Consider the following 19,427-nt stretch of genomic DNA (forward strand, 5'->3'; position numbering starts at 1 on the left):
CTACTACAACTACTACTAAGAAAACTACTACTACAACTACTACAACTACTGCTAATACAACTACCACTACTACTAATAAAACGACGACTACAACTACTACTACTAATAAAACTACCACTACTACTACCAATAAAACTATTAATAAAACTACTACTAATACAACTACAACTACTATTAGTACTTCTACTATTACTACCACTACAAATACTGTTTGTACCACCAGTATACATAAAACTACACAACCCCTTAATGAATATGTTTCACTTTTATAATAATCTTTACTTTATAATGAACTCATTTCTAAAGTATTATTTATGTTTTACTTTAATCAAAAATATTATTATGAGTAGTGTTATAATAATAATTATTGTTGTTAAAGTTATTAGTTATTATTAATTGTGATGGATTTTACCAGAATAACTCAGATTTGCACCAACTGTAACTACCTTTATTATTGTTATTATTATAGTTATAATTATTTTATAATTATTGTTATATAGTGACAGACAGTGGGCGTCACCGCTCGGTTTCCTCTTCACGTTCATCCGATCAGCATCTTACTCCACAAACACAACGATCAATAACTGATATCAAACCACACATTTCATACAGAAAACATCACGTGACTGTGATCAGGAGAAGCCTGTGATGTCATCACATCATCTGGGATCAGCTGCATCAGGTCACATGACAGAGTCTGTGATCAGCTGATTATTACAATGAAAACTTTATTCAGAGTCTATTACAGACCATAATATCCTGTAAGTTCCCACCTCCTGTGTGTGCGTGTGTGTGTGTGCGTGCGTGTGTGTCTGTGCGTGTGTGCGTGTGTGCGTGCGTGTGCGTGTGTGTCTGTGCGTGTGTGCGTGCGTGTGTGTGCGTGTGCGTCTGTGCGTGTGTTCTGAGAGTTTGAACAGTGACTCAGAAGAAGAAGAAGAAGAAGAAGATGAAGAAGATGAACTGGTCTCTGAAAGTCCCACATGAGCCTCTGAGGGAAGAAAACAAAGCGACAGGAAATACCATCAGATTAAAATGAGGAGACGCAGCAGAACGCTCAGAGGTCAGAGGACCCTGAACGCATCATGAACACATTCATCAACACTTCAGCTGAGTCAGCAGTTTCACTTTGAAGTTAAAATAACAATGCATAAAGACCTGAAGCCCCCCCCCCCCCCCCCCCCACACACACACACACTAAACACCACAAGAAAGAAAGAGAGGTTCACAAGTCTCGATGACTTTTAGGCGTTTAAATGTTTAAAGTTGATCCTGAAGCATCAAACACCATTTTCTCTCTTACGGGTTAATTAAAGCTTTTTTTTTTTGTTGAAAATTAATCAAAACAAATAGAACGAGGACAAACTTGTGTAACTTCTTGTGTTTTTACTGATGAAGACCATGAAATGTGGTTGAAAGCTGTGACGCCTCATTCACTCCTCACAGCTGAAGCCCTGTTTCCATGGAGACGAGCTGAGGAGCCAATGAGCTTTGTGTGTAAGACAAAAAACAAAAGAACATTTCATTGTTTCGTTTAAATAATAGCTCAGAGAGAGACAGAGCGAAGAGAGAGAGAGAGAGAGAGAGAGAGAGAGAGAGGATATTCAGTAAACCACACTGAATATAATCCTGCGGGACTATTCTTCTTATTCTCCATCTTCCATACAAAAGTTTGATGCGCTTCTCCTCACACAGCGTTGCCAACACCTGCGCAAAAAATACATCAAAACGTGCGGCGTGATCGGGAATCGTGTGCTATGACTTTTCTCAGAGATTCTCCAGACGTTTTCCCAAAAATTGCCAAAAACTGAGCAAAATTTCTCCAGTCACTTGAATGGGGTTTCGGAGTGAAGAGAGCTAAAAACACTTAACTTTGGGCCCATATTGACTCGCTGTACATTAACGTAGAAACAGGATTCAAAGTTTAAAACGTAGACAGAACGCTGCACTTTATTGAGCCAAAGGGACATTTTGATAGCTAGCACAGTTTTCATGAAGTCACAGATTAAGTTTCAGGAACATGTTGTGTCTGTTTCAGATGTTATAATGGGTGTGTATTGTGCAGCTCGTTAAGAGCTGGAGTGATGACATCACGGTCAGAGTGGAGCGGAGCAGGGAAATATTCTGTGATTTTTCCAAACAAATTGCTCCAGCTCCCACAATGTTTACTGTTTATACACCATTCATGGCCCAAAAGGTTGTCGCACACAGATGTCTGTGGAATCCAACGGACGTACACATTTGGCTCAAAGAGCCGCAGAGCGACATGAACTCCAAGCAGCTGCTCCAGTAGACTCCATGTTAAATCTCACCACTCATTGCTCTGGAGCTCACATTATTAACACCACAAACATAAAAACACATCAGCGCGTTCGGCAGTTTTATCTTTCTCACGGTACATATGTGTTGTTGATTGGACTCATGGTTTTGGTGTAGGGGGCAGAGGATTGACAGGTAGTTCTGTTGAAAATCATTGTATACGCCTCTTAATTAGCCTCGAACACAGGTGCGCCAATCACCATGGCAACAAGTGACACACATACACACACGACTTGGAGATATTCAGTCACTTAAGTCACATTATGATTGTGTCTCCTCTCCCCCTCTCACCCACCCAGCCCCGCCCTTTCAAAATAAAAGCCCCATGGAGTAACTGTATCTTAAGAAATGTTAAGTTCAAGTCTTTCCATCACAAATACAGAAATGTCATTTCCAAAGGTATATATCTCAAATACAGATGTACATCTCATTTAAAAAGGTATGTCATTTGCCCCAATCACCATGGTAACCAGTGACAGACACGTTGTCAACTATGTGTTTCTATGAAGCAACATCTGCTCACGACTGTCCGTCACAAACACGAGCTTCAGTCCAAGAGTACGAATATAAAACGCAGAAAAGAGGGAAGCAATAACTCAATTGAACCTCAATGATACCACCGGTAATATTGGCGTAGACATGTTTGTTTCTGATCACCAGCTGGTCTGAGACCAGTGATGATGATGATGATGTGAGGAAGAGGACTGCTGGATGATCAACAGGACTGTAAACTGAGAGCAGGAAACTTGTTACACCTCAACATTTCTTCTTCTCACTGAAGGTGCTGCAGGTTTGACCTCCTGAGGAAGAGGATTTATCTTCATCCTCAACGACTTCCTCTGAGCTGGTTTTCCTTTAAACCTAAAGCAGTAAAACCCTGAAACAGAAACGTATTTCGCCTTCAGGAGACTTCCAGTTATTAACACCGAATGAGACAAAAGTGAAAGAGAAAGTTCAGCTGATGAATCACTGGAAAGTCCTCAGGAAGTCAAATCACATTCCAACAAGACGAGATCAGAAATAAATATCTTTAATAAAAGAGTGAAAAAGAAAGTAGAGTACCGAACACGAATGAGTCACAGGAATGTTTGTGAAGACTTAAAGGAACAGTACACTGTTGTTTATGTCCCCATCATGTACAGAGAAGCACAGATCAAAAGTCTCACCTCACAACTAGAATCAATCATTTCAGCCTGAAGTCAGTGTTCATAATTCATCTCTAATATCTATTTTATATTCATGTGAAAACATCTCTTTCAAACTACTGGATTTATTCAAGTTCATCACCGAAACTACATTTTACAGATTACATGTGAACACATCATGATATCGTTATAATTTACCTTCAGCCAGTACTCATTTTCACATGATGGAACGTGGTAGCCACATGTTGGTGCTCGGTAGCTGCATGTTGGGACTTAGTAACCACATGTTGGGACTTGGAAGTCCCATGTTGGGAGGCGGTAGCCACATGTTGGGACTCAGTAGCCGCATATTGTGACTCGTTAGCCGCATATTGGGACTTGGTAACCACATGTTGGGAGATGGTAGTCACATGTTGGGACTTGGTAGCTGCATATTGGGACTTGGTAGCCACATGTTGGGAGATGGTAGTCACATGTTGGGACTTGGTAGCCACATGTTGGGACTTGGTAGCCACATGTTGGGACTTGGAAGTCCCATGTTGGGAGGCGGTAGCCACATGTTGGGACTCAGTAGCTGCATATTGTGACTCGTTAGCCGCATATTGGGACTTGGTAACCACATGTTGGGAGATGGTAGCCACATGTTGGGACTTGGTAGCCGCATATTGGAACTTTGTAACCACATGTTGGGACTGGGTAGCTGCATGTTGGGACTTGGAAGGCCCACGTTGGAACGTGGTAGCCACATGCTAATACGTGGTAGCCATGTGTTGGGATGTAGTAGCCACATGTTGGGACTTGGTAACCACATGGTGTGACTCGGTAGCTGCATGCTAGGACGTGGTAGCCACGTGTTAGCCTCAGGCTGAAGGAGGGGCAGACTGGGGCAGCTGATAGAAACCTTTCTTCCTGGATCGCCTCAGGTAGTCGAGGAGCAGAGCAGCAGCTGCTAGTCCAGCAGCAATGCAGACGACTGGGACGAGGACAGCGCTGAGACTGGGAGGAACACTGGTGCTTCTCTCTGTGGGAACCGAAGGAGACAGAAACTTCAGAATACAACAAAACCCTTTTATTCCTACTGAAACTAAACTGTCTTTGAACCACCAGACAGACTGGAGACTAAACTGGAAGGACTGGTCTCACTGACCTCTTACACTGATGCTAAAGACTTTGACCTGGAACCCGAGGTCGTTGGTCACGTTGACCTGGTACAGACCAGAGTCTCTGGCCGTCACGTTGACCAATAGGAAGGTTCCATTGGAGGAATACAGCTCCATCCCATTGGTCAGTTTCCTCAGGACCACGGCTGACAGTGGGAAGCTGACGGTCTGGCAGCAGATGGTGACATTTTGTCCCTCCTGGACCACCGTAGACGGCAGGACCAGGACAGTGGTGTTTCTCGGAGGAGCTGGACCACAAGAAACCAGATCAGAGTTGAGGCAGAAACTGGTCACATGACTCACAGAGGTGAAGAGAAACGACCTGAAGATCAGGTCTGACAGACTGAAGAAACATTAGAGGAGCAGCAGGATCCTGTAGTCCCTGACCCCTCAAGGACCAAGACTATCTTACTTACAATAACTGATTCTCAAAATGTTATGAATTATTACTAACCCGAACCCGAATTCATTTTTTTGCCAATAAACAAATTGATTCATCGCTGAAGATGTCGAGACGTGTTGTTAAACAATGAAAGCTGCAGTTTTCTGTTTCCTGAAGTGAACAAAAGTCAAATAAAAATAAATAAAAAACTACAAAAAGGGCGACCGTGGCTCACTGGGTTAAGAGGGTTGTCTGGCAACGGCGGTTCGATACTTGGCTGGGACGTGTCCTGTGTCGAAGTGTCCCTGAGCAAGACACTGAACCCCTAACGGCTCCCCGGGCGCCTGTCATAGGCAGCCCACTGCTCCCTGTAACAGGGATGGGTCAAACGCCTTACCGGGATAAATATAGTAATATAAATATAATAAAAAAATAAAGGTGAAAGTTTGTGTATCATCATAACGTAACGAGAACATCTCTTCGAGTAACTTCTATTTGTCTTTTTGTGTTTGAAAAGGAAAACAACAGTAAACTGAATGAACGGTGTCGAGTGAAACTGAATCCACAACAGACTGAGAATCGGTCCACTTCAGTCCACTTCAGTCTGGTCTGCATCAGCAGCCGGAGGCTCTAAGTGTCTGACACATTGCTCAACAGAGGAGTCAGAGGTTATTTCTGTCCTCAGCATCATGTGAGGAGTGAGAGGTCCACTCTTCAGATAACATCTGTCACAACTACTCAGAGACAAGAAGCAGAAGAAGAAGAGCTGGACTCCTCAGCCCCTACCCCCCCCCCCCACACACACACACACACCATGTCAGAACCGCCTTCCTGTAAAACCAGTACCTGAGACGGTGACGGAGCTGGAGACCAGTTGGGATCCGTACTGGTTGGAGGCTTCACACTGATAGTGGGCGGAGTCTTCCAGCTGGGCGGAGGAGAGGCTGAAGGAGAGCGAGGAGGAGGAGGCGGGGTCAGTCCTCTGGAGCTCCACCCCCTCCCTCCTCAGCACCAGCGTGGTGGGCGGAGCTCCGTCTGAGCGGCAGGTCAACGTCACCTGCTGACCCTCCAGCACCTCCTCACCTGGACTCACTGAGAGGGAGGTTCTCCTGGGAGGATCTGGAACACAAACATCATCAGAACCTCAACCTGCTCCTCAATAAAAGCCTTCAGTCTGTCCTCAGACACTCACAATGGACCTGCAGGTGGACGCTGGTCTTCCTGGACCTCCACACGTCTCCATCCTCCATCAGCAGCTCGGCCCTGCAGGTCAGAACCTTCTGGTCCTTCTGTACCTGCATCCGATGGACCGACGAGATGTTCTTTAGGGAACCGGAGAACACGACCGACTCTGACATCAGCGTTGTGTTCCCCGACAGCCACAGGATCCTCATCTGATTGGCCCAGAAGATGCTGCTGACGTTACAGTGGAGGACCGCCTCCTGACCCAGCAGGACGGGACCAGGATCCTCCAGAACTGGATCAGACGGGAATGCTAGGAGAAGAAAAACACCAGAGATCATCTCTAACACATCCTGCTGTCGGTGTGAAGCTTTGTGTCTGTGACGGTGCGTTCAAGGACACTCTGATATCTGACACACAACTTGTTGGTCCCTCTGGTTAAAGACGAGGCCTCTAATGGACCCAGATCCCTGTGAACCATCAACGTGTTAAAGTGATTCGTCGACATTTAAAGGAGCTAAAGAGCTGACAGGAAGTCCCTCACAGTTTATTCTGGCATCGCGGACATTTGGGGTCCATAAAGTTTGAGTTAATGTTCCTGATTCAGAGTCAGTGGAGAGCTGGTATGTTGTCTATGTGGGGGAAGAACTCACTGTGTGTGTGTGTGCGTGCGTGTGCGTGTGCGCGTGCGCGTGCGTGTGCGTGCGTGCGTGTGCGTGCGCGTGCGCGTGCGCGTGCGCGTGCGTGCGTGCGTGCGTGCGCGCGCGCGCGCGTGTGTGCGTGCGTGCGTGCGTGCGTGCGTGCGCGCGCGCGCGTGCGTGCGTGCGTGCGTGTGCGTGTGCGTGTGTGTGTGTGTGTGTGTGTGCTTGAGGGGGGGCTGGGTATTTGGCCTCTGTCTCCCCTGCTGTGTCACTTCCTGTCGGTCAGTTTGTCCTCTTCAGACTGAAAACAGATGAGGGTGAGGAAACCTCTCTGGGTCACATGGTACAAAGACAAACTCCTTCTGATTGGCTCTCAGACATTTGGCCAATAAAAAGAAAAAGTTAAACTTCTGATGTTTCACTGAAAACCTTTGTGTTGGACAAACACAAGCTTTCCATTTCTGTGTAAATAAAATAAAATCAGTATAATTAGTTTCCTCGGTCCAGAGCAGGTGAACTACTACAGGTGTGAAAGCAGCCTCAGGCTCTCAGACTCACAGTAGACCTGGACCTGGATGGTCGAGGTCCTGATGACGGAGTCACATTCGGCCTCACATCTGTATCCTCCCTCATCCTTCAGGTCCTGCAGGTGAAGCAAGGACAGTCCGTCCTGCTCCGTCCCTCTGAGGACGATCTGGTCCTCATCTGTCCTCCAGGTGAAGACGGGAGGGTGGAGACATCCGGAGGCTCTGCAGGTCAGAACCAGACCTGAACCCTTCTCTGCTGGTGAGACCACTGGACTCACCTCCACCTGCAGAGGGTGAGCTGACAGGATCAACACTGAAATATTAGTCTGGATTATTCTGCAGACTGTTAAGTTGTTTGTAGCTAACATTAGCTTCAAACATTAGCTTCAAACATTAGCTTCAAACATTAGCTTCAAACATTAGCTTCAAACATTAACTTTCCATTTTAGTATTGCAACATTAGCATAGAAGCATAGCATAGAAACATTAGCATAGAAACATTAGCATAGAAACATTAGCATAGAAGCATTAGCATAGAAACATTAGCATAGAAACATTAGCATAGAAACATTAGCATAGAAACATTAGCATAGAAACATTAGCATAGAAACATTAGCATTAAAGCATTTTGTAACATGAGACTTGCACATTAGCATTGTAAAGTGACTCTAAACACTAGCTTTAAACATTAACTTTAAATAAAATCTTTAATATTAGCATTGTAACATTAGTCTTAAACTAGAGCAACTTAAAAAGGTGTAGATGGGACGTCCCATTCAAATCAATATATCTGGATGTCAGAGCGTCGGCCATTTTAATGTGTGCTGTTACCATTGTGGCTGTTGTAGCGAGCTAACTTCCTTATTTTCTGTAACCAGTGTAGCATTAAAGCATGGTGGAATTAGCAAGCTGTGTCTGCTCCTATTCTATTTCTATTCAAAGCATTAGCTTTTAACATCAACTTTTTGAAACTATTATAAATAAAAGTTTTGAGCCTCAAAATAAAACTGAACCGGAATCTAAAATCACAATGAAATAAGCATGAAATAAGGATGAAGCTGTAGAAGTAAACCAGTACCTGAGACGGTGACGGAGCTGGAGACCAGTTGGGATCCGTACTGGTTGGAGGCTTCACACTGATAGTGGGCGGAGTCTTCCAGCTGGGCGGAGGAGAGGCTGAAGGAGAGCGAGGAGGAGGAGGCGGGGTCAGTCCTCTGGAGCTCCACCCCCTCCCTCCTCAGCACCAGCGTGGTGGGCGGAGCTCCGTCTGAGCGGCAGGTCAACGTCACCTTCTGACCCTCCAGCACCTCCTCACCTGGACTCACTGAGAGGGAGGTGTTGGTGGGCGGAGCTGGTGGAGGAGGAGTACAGGTGTGTCAGTCTCCAGTTGTACAGAGATAGTGAATGAAACAGGAGCTTCACTCTCACCATGAACGGTGACCTCCACTTCAGCCGTCCGGTTCCCCTCTGAGTTCCGGGCCTCACAGTCATAGCGTCCGGCCTCAGACGGAGTCACCGCTGTGAGGACCAGCTGTCTGCCTAGACCACGTACCTGAGACCGACCGTCTGCCCACCTGAAGCTCCAGGTGACAGTGGGATCGGGGTTTCCCTCCACAATGCAGGTGAGAGTGAGCGGAGAGCCGGCCATCACCAACACGGAGTCTGATGTCATCTTGACAACAGGAGCATCTGAAGAGGAAGAGGAGGATCTGTTAGACGGATGTTTAGAGGTTGTAGATGATTAGAAGCACACGTTCAGTTTAGTTAAATATACTTAACAACTTCTCGGGTTTTGAGTTGAAGACAAGGAACAGTCCTGAGGGACAATGAACAGTATTGTGGGACAATGAACAGTCTTGTGGGACAATGAACAGTCCTGAGGGACAAGGAACAGTCCTCAGGGGCAAGGAACAGTCTTGTGGGACTATGAACAGTCTTGTGGGACAATGAACAGTCCTGAGGGACAAGGAACAGTCTTGTGGGACTATGAACAGTCCTGAGGGACAATGAAGACTCCTGTAGGACAATGAACAGTGCTGTGGGACAATGAAGACTCCTGTAGGACAATGAACAGTATTGTGGGACAATGAACAGTCCTGAGGGACAATGAACAGTCCTGAGGGACAAGGAACAGTCTTGTGGGACAAGGAACAGTCCTGAGGGACAAGGAACAGTCCTGAGGGACAAAGAACAGTCCTGAGGGACAAGGAACAGTCCTGAGAGACAAGGAACAGTTCTGTGGGACAATGAACAGTCCTGAGGGACAAGGAACAGTTCTGTGGGACAATGAAGACTCCTGTAGGACAATGAACAGTGCTGTGGGACAATGAAGACTCCTGTAGGACAATGAACAGTATTGTGGGACAATGAACAGTCTTGTGGGACAATGAACAGTTCTGTGGGACAATGAACAGTATTGTGGGACAATGAACAGTATTGTGGGACAATGAAGACTCCTGTAGGACAATGAACAGTCTTGTGGGACAATGAAGACTCCTGTAGGACAATGAACAGTATTGTGGGACAATGAAGACTCATGTAGGACAATGAACAGTATTGTGGGACAATTAACAGTCTTGTGGGACAATGAAGACTCCTGTAGGACAATGAACAGTGCTGTGGGACAATGAACAGTATTGTGGGACAATGAACAGTCTTGTGGGACAATCAACAGTGCTGTGGGACAATGAACAGTGCTGTGGGACAATGAACAGTCTTGTGGGACAATGAAGACTCCTGTAGGACAATGAACAGTGCTGTGGGACAATGAACAGTCTTGTGGGACAATGAACAGTCTTGTGGGACAATGAACAGTCTTGTGGGACAATGAAGACTCCTGTAGGACAATGAACAGTGCTGTGGGACAATGAACAGTGCTGTGGGACAATGAACAGTCTTGTGGGACAATGAACAGTGCTATGGGACAATGAACAGTCTTGTGGGACAATGAACAGTCTTGTGGGACAATGAAGACTCCTGTAGGACAATGAACAGTGCTGTGGGACAATGAACAGTGCTGTGGGACAATGAACAGTCTTGTGGGACAATGAACAGTCTTGTGGGACAATGAACAGTCTTGTAGGATAATGAATAACTATGTAAAACAACAGTCTGAACTAAAGACAGACACTGGAGGACTCACAGAGCAGGTTTAGGAGGACAATGGTCACTCTGGTCTTGTCCTCAGCTGGCAGGTCCTGCAGGTCCATCGTGGCCCTGCAGCTGATGTTTCCTCCAGAGTCCAGTTCCAGAGGGGTGAATCTGTACTCAGACCAGACTGAGCCAGATCCAGGATCTCCCATAATGCTCTGCAGGACGACATCACCTCTGAGCCAGTTGAGGGTCAGCAGCTCAGCGGGGTAAAGATCAGACACCTGACAGGTGAGGACAGACTCCGCCCCCAGACTCAGGTGGTCCTGCCCCAGGATCAGAGGGGCTGATGGGAAGGCTGCAAAAGTACAATATGTACCTCCGAGATGTATAGTAGTGGAGGATATGATGATGATAAAAGTAGAAAGTACTCAAGTAAAGTACAAGATGTGTACTTAAGTACAGTACTTGACTACATGTGTATGAACTCACAGTAAACCTGCACAGACGTCTTGATCTGCTTGTTCTTTCCTCCACAGCCAACTCTACAGAGCAGAACTCCTTCATGCTCCATCATCACGGGGTTAAAGCTGATCACAGACCAGGTCCCGTTGGTGCTTACGGAGGCCGTCTGAGGTCTGTCCCCCAGCACGGACCAGGAAACGCTCGGCATTGTGGGACAGTCCTGGACCCGACACACCAGCTGCTGACGCTCCCCCAGCCTGAACAGAGGCCTTCTGGGAAACACCTCCACATGCAGACCCTGAACGCAGCGCGATGACATCAGCAGCACAGCTGGGAAGATAAACAACAACAACACAGATGTGACTTCTGTTCATCAACCGGCTGCAAACAGAGAGAACACTTTAACCTGTTCATCTAGAAACATGTAATAAATGATAAACATTTCAGACAGACTCTGGAGCTCAAAGCATTTAAAAATGAATAAAAACAGAAAACCTTCCTTTTACAAATGAAATAAATTAAAAGCAGAAAGAAAGCATGCAGGTTGTGTTGTTCAAAGAAATTCAACAGATGAATTAAAGCTGCAAGCAGCATTGATCGGGCCCTCGCAACTTCACGCACGTCGAGGGAAGCGGCAGGATTCTGGTTGATGAGGCCATGCATTTCTGTGACCATCATACACAGCGTGCACAAGTTACATGTCTGTTACATGTCTGTTACCTGTCTGTTACATGTATGTTACCTGTCTGATACCTGTCTGTTACATGTCTGTTACACGTCTGCTACATGTCTGTTACACGTCTGCTACATGTCTGCTACATGTCTGCTACATGTCTGTTACATGTCTGCTACATGTCTGCTACATGTCTGCTACATGTCTGTTACATGTCTGTTACATGTCTGCTACATGTCTGTTACATGTCTGCTACATGTCTGTTACATGTCTGCTACATGTCTGCTACATGTCTGTTACATGTCTGCTACATGTCTGTTACATGTCTGCTACATGTCTGTTACATGTCTGATACATGTCTGTTACATGTCTGCTACATGTCTGTTACATGTCTGTTACATGTCTGCTACATGTCTGTTACATGTCTGTTACATGCCTGTTACATGTCTGCTACATGTATGTTACATGTCTGCTACATGTCTGTTACATGTCTGCTACATGTATGTTACATGTCTGCTACATGTCTGTTACATGTATGTTACATGTCTGCTACATGTATGTTACATGTCTGCTACATGTCTGTTACATGTCTGCTACATGTCCGTTACATGTCTGTTACATGCCCGTTACATGTATGTTACATGTCTGCTACATGTATGTTACATGTCTGCTACATGTCTGTTACATGTCTGCTACATGTCTGTTACCTGTGCTATACCTGTTACATGTCTGTTACATGTCTGTTACATGTCTGCTACATGTCTGTTACATGTCTGCTACATGTCTGTTACATGTCTGTTACATGTCTGCTACATGTCTGTTACATGTCTGCTACATGTCTGTTACATGTCTGCTACATGTCTGCTACATGTCTGTTACATGTCTGCTACATGTATGTTACACGTCTGTTACACGTCTGCTACACGTCTGCTACATGTCTGCTACACGTCTGTTACATGTCTGCTACATGTCTGCTACACGTCTGTTACACGTCTGCTACATGTCTGCTACACGTCTGTTACACGTCTGCTACACGTCTGCTACACGTCTGCTACACGTCTGTTACATGTCTGCTACATGTCTGCTACATGTCTGTTACATGTCTGTTACATGTCTGTTACATGTCTGCTACATGTCTGCTACATGTCTGTTACATGTCTGCTACATGTCTGTTACATGTCTGCTACATGTCTGTTACATGTCTGCTACATGTCTGTTACCTGTGCTATACCTGTTACATGACTGCTACATGTCTGTTACATGTCTGCTACATGTCTGTTACATGTCTGTTACATGTCTGTTACATGTCTGTTACATGTCTGCTACATGTCTGTTACATGTCTGTTACATGTCTGTTACATGTCTGCTACATGTCTGTTACATGTCTGCTACATGTCTGTTACATGTCTGCTACATGTCTGTTACCTGTGCTATACCTGTTACATGACTGCTACATGTCTGTTACATGTCTGCTACATGTCTGTTACATGTCTGTTACATGTCTGTTACATGTCTGCTACATGTCTGTTACATGTCTGTTACATGTCTGTTACATGTCTGTTACATGTCTGCTACATGTCTGCTACATGTCTGTTACATGTCTGCTACATGTCTGTTACATGTCTGTTACATGTCTGTTACATGTCTGCTACATGTCTGTTACATGTCTGCTACATGTCTGTTACATGTCTGCTACATGTCTGCTACATGTCTGTTACATGTCTGCTACATGTATGTTACATGTCTGTTACATGTCTGCTACATGTCTGCTACATGTCTGCTACATGTCTGTTACATGTCTGTTACATGTCTGCTACATGTCTGCTACATGTCTGTTACATGTCTGCTACATGTCTGCTACATGTCTGTTACATGTCTGTTACATGTCTGTTACATGTCTGCTACATGTCTGCTACATGTCTGCTACATGTCTGTTACATGTCTGCTACATGTCTGTTACATGTCTGCTACATGTCTGTTACCTGTGCTATACCTGTTACATGACTGCTACATGTCTGTTACATGTCTGCTACATGTCTGTTACATGTCTGCTACATGTCTGTTACCTGTGCTATACCTGTTACATGACTGCTACATGTATGTTACATGTCTGCTACATGTCTGTTACATGTCTGTTACATGTCTGTTACATGTCTGTTACATGTCTGTTACATGTCTGCTACATGTCTGCTACATGTCTGTTACATGTCTGCTACATGTCTGTTACATGTCTGCTACATGTCTGTTACCTGTGCTATACCTGTTACATGACTGCTACATGTCTGTTACATGTCTGCTACATGTCTGTTACATGTCTGTTACATGTCTGTTACATGTCTGTTACATGTCTGCTACATGTCTGTTACATGTCTGTTACATGTCTGTTACATGTCTGCTACATGTCTGTTACATGTCTGCTACATGTCTGTTACATGTCTGCTACATGTCTGTTACCTGTGCTATACCTGTTACATGACTGCTGGCCCTACTACCCTATGGAGTCTTGATCATTGAGAGCTTTTCTTTTATCTGCAGCTCGACATGAAACACAAAGACGTGATGTTTAAAACTGTAAAAGGCTGAAACAGAAAATGATCAAATAAAATAAATCCATGACAGAGTTTCTCAACCGCTGGGTCGTGAGCCCTCACGGAGTCACCAGCTGTTTACGAACTCTGATAAACTTCTTTCATCACGTTTTCCTCTTTAAATGATGATTATGCAGTTTTAAACAAACACAACATGAACATAACATCAGACTAAAGACTTCAGAAAAAATCATCTAAAAATCTCATTCAACAGAACGAAAAGGTGAGAAAATACACACAAGTATGAAAATATAAGAAATATGAATCATTTTACCTGCGAGAAGAGACAGAGGAGACATCTCAGTGTGAAGAATCGATGAAGAAATGAATGAATGAGGAACAAAGTAGCTAAATCACATCAGTCTGTAAATCCTCCAAAGATCTGAACACAAGACGCCTCCTCTGAAGCCTTTATGTCCGTCTCTCTCTGCCTCCTTCTGTCTCTCTCTCTCTGCCTCCTTCTGTCTCTCTCTCTCCCTCCCCCCTCCTCTCTGAGTGTGAGGTCATCAGTCTACAGACCACAGCGCCCTCTGCAGGACAGACTGAGACGTTTTTTCTTTCATTCAGTCTCTTTACAAGAAGATTAAACTGTTTTTATGACTGAAAACACATTTTCTGTTTCGTCGTTTCAGGATCAATTGAAATGATTCAAAGAAAATAAAGATTTTATCAATAATTTCACTGTTTACTTATTGTCTCCATCTTTGTTGATCAAACTAGTTCTACAGTGCAGCCATGATGATGATGACGATGGATGGATCATCAGTGTGTGATAACGGACTGAGTGACTGTTGTTCAGTGATGAGCTCTGTGAGAACGGCGTGGAGTCATGTGACCAAAGTCACTTTCTCTGCTTTGAGTTGTGTCACCTGAGTGAAGGTGAAGAGTTCAGGTGACAAGTCCGTTCAGTGTCCAACATGTCCGACCTCATGTCCGTCAGATAAGACAAATGTGAAATACAAGTACCTTGAGTTTGTACTGAGTACATTACATGTCATCGCGGTCTTTAACACACAAATATAAAACAGGAAACAGAAGTCAGAAAAGTAAATCGTTTATTTTCTGTCTCATAAAAACGTAAATCTGAAAGTTATTTTATAACTTTTCCCTTCAATAAAATACTTCAACATTAAAATACAGGATCAGCAACAACTAAAGTTCTTCATTTAAATATCATCACTCAGGATGTGGTTCATTCCAAAATAAAAGCCTCCGTGGTGAATGAAAATAAAGCTCCTGACATCTTTAAGGCACTTTGAAGTCTGAGAAACCTTTTCTGATAAGTAACTGAATCACAGGAAGTCGTATGCTCACAAACTTTCCTTAAACCAATTAATTTGTGGTTTGTTTCAATCAATTCATTTTCCTGTTGATCCCAGGAGCTTTTATTTTGAAAAAGTCTGTGTTGTTTCCTCCCCAGGTCTTAAAGGGTTAATGTAAGAATGTGGAGTTAGGATTAGGAAAGACGATGGTCAGAGGACAGGAAGTCACGCAGGAAACATCCAACAACCGCCGAGAACGGCTCTCGAGTCACACGTCATGCAAGATGTCAAGTAACGCGTCACGTGAGTCACGACACGTCATGTGACGCGTCACGTGAGTCACGACACGTCATGTGAGACGTCACGGGAGTCACGACATGTCATGTGACACGTCACGTGAGTCACGACACGTCATGTGACACGTCACGGGAGTCACGGCACGTCATGTGAGACGTCACAGGAGTCATGACACGTCATGTGACACGTCACGTGAGTCACGACACGTCATGTGACACGTCACGGGAGTCATGACACGTCATGTGACACGTCATGTGACACGTCACGGGAGTCACGACACGTCATGTGACACGTCACGGGAGTCATGACACGTCATGTGACACGTCATGTGACACGTCACGGGAGTCACGACACGTCATGTGACACGTCACGGGAGTCACGACACGTCATGTGAGACGTCACAGGAGTCACGACACGTCATGTGACACGTCACGTGAGTCACGACACGTCATGTGACACGTCACGGGAGTCACGACACGTCATGTGAGACGTCACGGGAGTCACGACATGTCAAGTAACGCGTCACTTGAGTCACGACACGTCATGTGAGACGTCACGGGAGTCACGACACGTCATGTGACGCGTCACGGGAGTCACGACACGTCGTGTGACGCGTCACGGGAGTCACGACATGTCAAGTAACGCGTCACTTGAGTCACGACACGTCATGTGAGACGTCACGGGAGTCACGACATGTCATGTGACACGTCACGTGAGTCACGACACGTCGTGTGACGCGTCACGGGAGTCACGACATGTCAAGTAACGTGTCACGTGAGTCACGACACGTCATGTGAGACGTCACAGGAGTCACGACATGTCAAGTAATGCGTCACGACACGTCGCGTGACACGTCGTGAGTCACGACATGTCATGTGACACGTCATGTGACACGTTTTCAACAAATGTCCATCTGTTCATTGGTTTCTTTACTCGCTGCTCATTAGGGACTTTCCTACATTTCCTCTGGTTAGTAAACACATCATCCACTGAGCCTGTCAAGAGAAGAAGAGATTCATGAGGACGAGAAGAAGACAAACTGTTTAAACGTTAAATGTTGCTGCCGCCGTTTTCCTGAGTTTTTGGGTCCCTTTTCCTTCTACTGTTACTATTATTGCTGTTGATTATAAAAGCATAAACACAGACCATCACTGGTCAGAGACAGGAAGTAAATACTGTAAGCATGATGTCGTCGTCTGAACCTTCAGTTCATTAAGAAACCAAAAGAAAAATATCTTATTCACAAATAAGAAATATAAAATCTATCTTTATCTAAATATATCTTCTGTAGATGATCATCATTATCAATCACATCAGACTCTTTAAATATCACTAACATCCCGCTCATTAGCATGCATCTCATTTACATACACCTCATTAACATATACCACGTTAAATGCAGCGTATTAACATACCTCTCATTAACATACAGCTTATTAACATAGATCATATTAACATACATCTCATTAACACACAGCATATTAACATAGATCATATTGACACACATCTCATTAACATAGTGTATTAACATACAGCTCATTAACACACATCTCATTAACATCGAGTGTATTAACATACGGCTCATTAACACACATATCATTAACATCGAGTGTATTAACATGCAGCTCATTAACACACATCTCATTAACATAGAGTGTATTAACATACAGCTCATTAACACACATCTCATTAACATAGAGTGTATTAACATTCAGCTCATTAACATAGTGTATTAACACACATCTCATTAACATAGAGTGTATTAACACACATCTCATTAACACAGCATATTAACATAGAGTGTATTAACATACAGCTCATTAACACACAGTGTGAGCAGATGTTAACAGAGTCCCTTCGCTCACTGAGCTGCTTTATTAGTTTCCCTTTGAGCGTCCTCGACAGAGGGGATTGTGGGTAATGTGTCCTCAGGTGACTTCTGTACTTCTAGTACTGGATGTACTCAGATGGAAGAGACTGAAAGAAAAAACATAAAGACAGCCGTCAGATATCATCTCTGTGTTTATATATATATACAGTATATATATATATATATATATAAACACATACATACATACATACACACACATATATATATATATATACACACACACACACGTGACACGTGACTCACACCTGGTCATGTGACTGTCAGAGAAGTTAAAAGGAACAGAGAAAGTGAAAAACTGAGATCAGAAACAAACCGGATGTTTTCATAAAATCTGACGTGTTATTTCATATTCCAGATAAACTTGGATAGAAGCACAACATCTTTTTCTGTTAATTATCATTTATTAAACTCAAAGGATCAGCTGCATCCAGTGTGTTAATGATGTCAGGAGAGAGAGACAACCAATGAGCAGAGAGGGGCGGGGCTAAGGACTTACAGGTATGGATCGGCTCAGGTAGCGTGCTGACGGGCCCTTCAGTGCACTGTAGGGCCCGGGGCCCCTGAAGTCCTGAGGGCCCGGCCTGCTGCTGTTGTTGTTGACCTCGTGCGGTGCACCGCGGGGCCCGTTACCATAGCGACACAGAGAGGGTGGGGCCAGAGGAGAGGGGGTGGAGCTGAGAGACACATGGGAGGAGGAGTCCTCAGTGTCCACAGCATAAAGATCAGAGAGAGAGGAGGCCAACCGAGAGCTGGGGGGGGGGGGGGGGGGCATATTAACACATCTACACAACCTACAACACACAATGTACACACAACTGAGAGGGCGGGAGATGTAAACACACCGGTTCACACCAGTTTAAAACACCAGTTTACACCGGTTCACACCAGTTTAAAACACCAGTTTACACCGGTTCACACCAGTTTAAACCGGTTCACACCAGTTTAAAACACCAGTTTACACCGGTTCACACCAGTTTAAAACACCAGTTTAAACCGGTTCACAGCAGTTTAAAACACCAGTTTACACCGGTTCACACCAGTTTAAAACACCAGTTTACACCGGTTCACACCAGTTTAAAACACCAGTTTACACCGGTTCACACCAGTTTAAAACACCAGTTTAAACCGGTTCACACCAGTTTTAAATACCAGTTTAAACCGGTTCACACCAGTTTTAAACACCAGTTTAAAACACCAGTTTAAACCGGTTCACATCAGTTTAAAACACTCGTTTAAACCGGTTCACATCAGTTTAAAACACTCGTTTAAACCGGTTCACATCAGTTTAAAACACTCGTTGAAACCGGTTCACACCAGTTTAAAACACCAGTTTAAACCGGTTCACATCAGTTTAAAACACTCGTTTAAACCGGTTCACATCAGTTTAAAACGCTTGTTTAAACCAGTTCACATCAGTTTAAAACACTCGTTTAAACCGGTTCACATCAGTTTAAAACACCAGTTTAAAACACCAGTTTAAAACAGCAGTTTAAAACACCAGTTTACACCGGTTCACACCAGTTTAAAACACCAGTTTAAACCGGTTCACACCAGTTTAAACCGGTTCACACCAGTTTAAACCGGTTCACACCAGTTTAAACCGGTTCACACCAGTTTAAACCGGTTCACACCAGTTTAAACCGGTTCACACCAGTTTAAACCGGTTCACACCAGTTTAAACCACCAGTTTAAACCGGTTCACATCAGTTTAAAACACTCGTTTAAACCGGTTCACACCAGTTTAAACCGGTTCACACCAGTTTAAAACACCAGTTTAAACCGGTTCACACCAGTTTAAAACACCAGTT

The 19,427-nt window shown here is 44.4% G+C and overlaps 2 protein-coding genes across 2 annotated transcripts in view; both read right to left on the reverse strand.

Moving 5' to 3' along the window:
* Positions 1-3,688: 3,688 nt before the first annotated feature.
* vcam1b (vascular cell adhesion molecule 1b) lies at positions 3,689-14,539 on the reverse strand. The gene is made up of 10 exons (XM_079267715.1): positions 14,444-14,539; positions 10,936-11,238; positions 10,496-10,801; positions 8,782-9,042; positions 8,432-8,704; positions 7,385-7,651; positions 6,196-6,498; positions 5,850-6,122; positions 4,609-4,869; positions 3,689-4,482 (listed from the first exon to the last, which is right to left on the reverse strand). Exons 1-10 carry the CDS (start codon positions 14,466-14,468, stop codon positions 4,322-4,324), a joined length of 2,433 nt encoding a protein of 810 aa, XP_079123841.1. The 5' UTR covers positions 14,469-14,539; the 3' UTR covers positions 3,689-4,321.
* A 689-nt stretch (positions 14,540-15,228) lies between these two features.
* cdc14ab (cell division cycle 14Ab) overlaps positions 15,229-19,427 on the reverse strand; it is a 30,611-nt gene continuing 26,412 nt past the window's right edge. Inside the window, exons 13-14 of the mRNA XM_079267298.1 lie at positions 18,116-18,368; positions 15,229-17,705 (exon numbers count right to left, since the gene is read on the reverse strand). Of these exons, the coding sequence (XP_079123424.1) occupies positions 17,676-17,705; positions 18,116-18,368 (283 nt within the window). The 3' untranslated portion in view covers positions 15,229-17,675. The remainder of the gene's footprint in view (positions 17,706-18,115; positions 18,369-19,427) is intronic.

Source organism: Melanostigma gelatinosum (assembly GCF_949748355.1).
Source record: "Melanostigma gelatinosum genome assembly, chromosome: 4".
NCBI lineage: Eukaryota > Metazoa > Chordata > Actinopteri > Perciformes > Zoarcidae > Melanostigma > Melanostigma gelatinosum.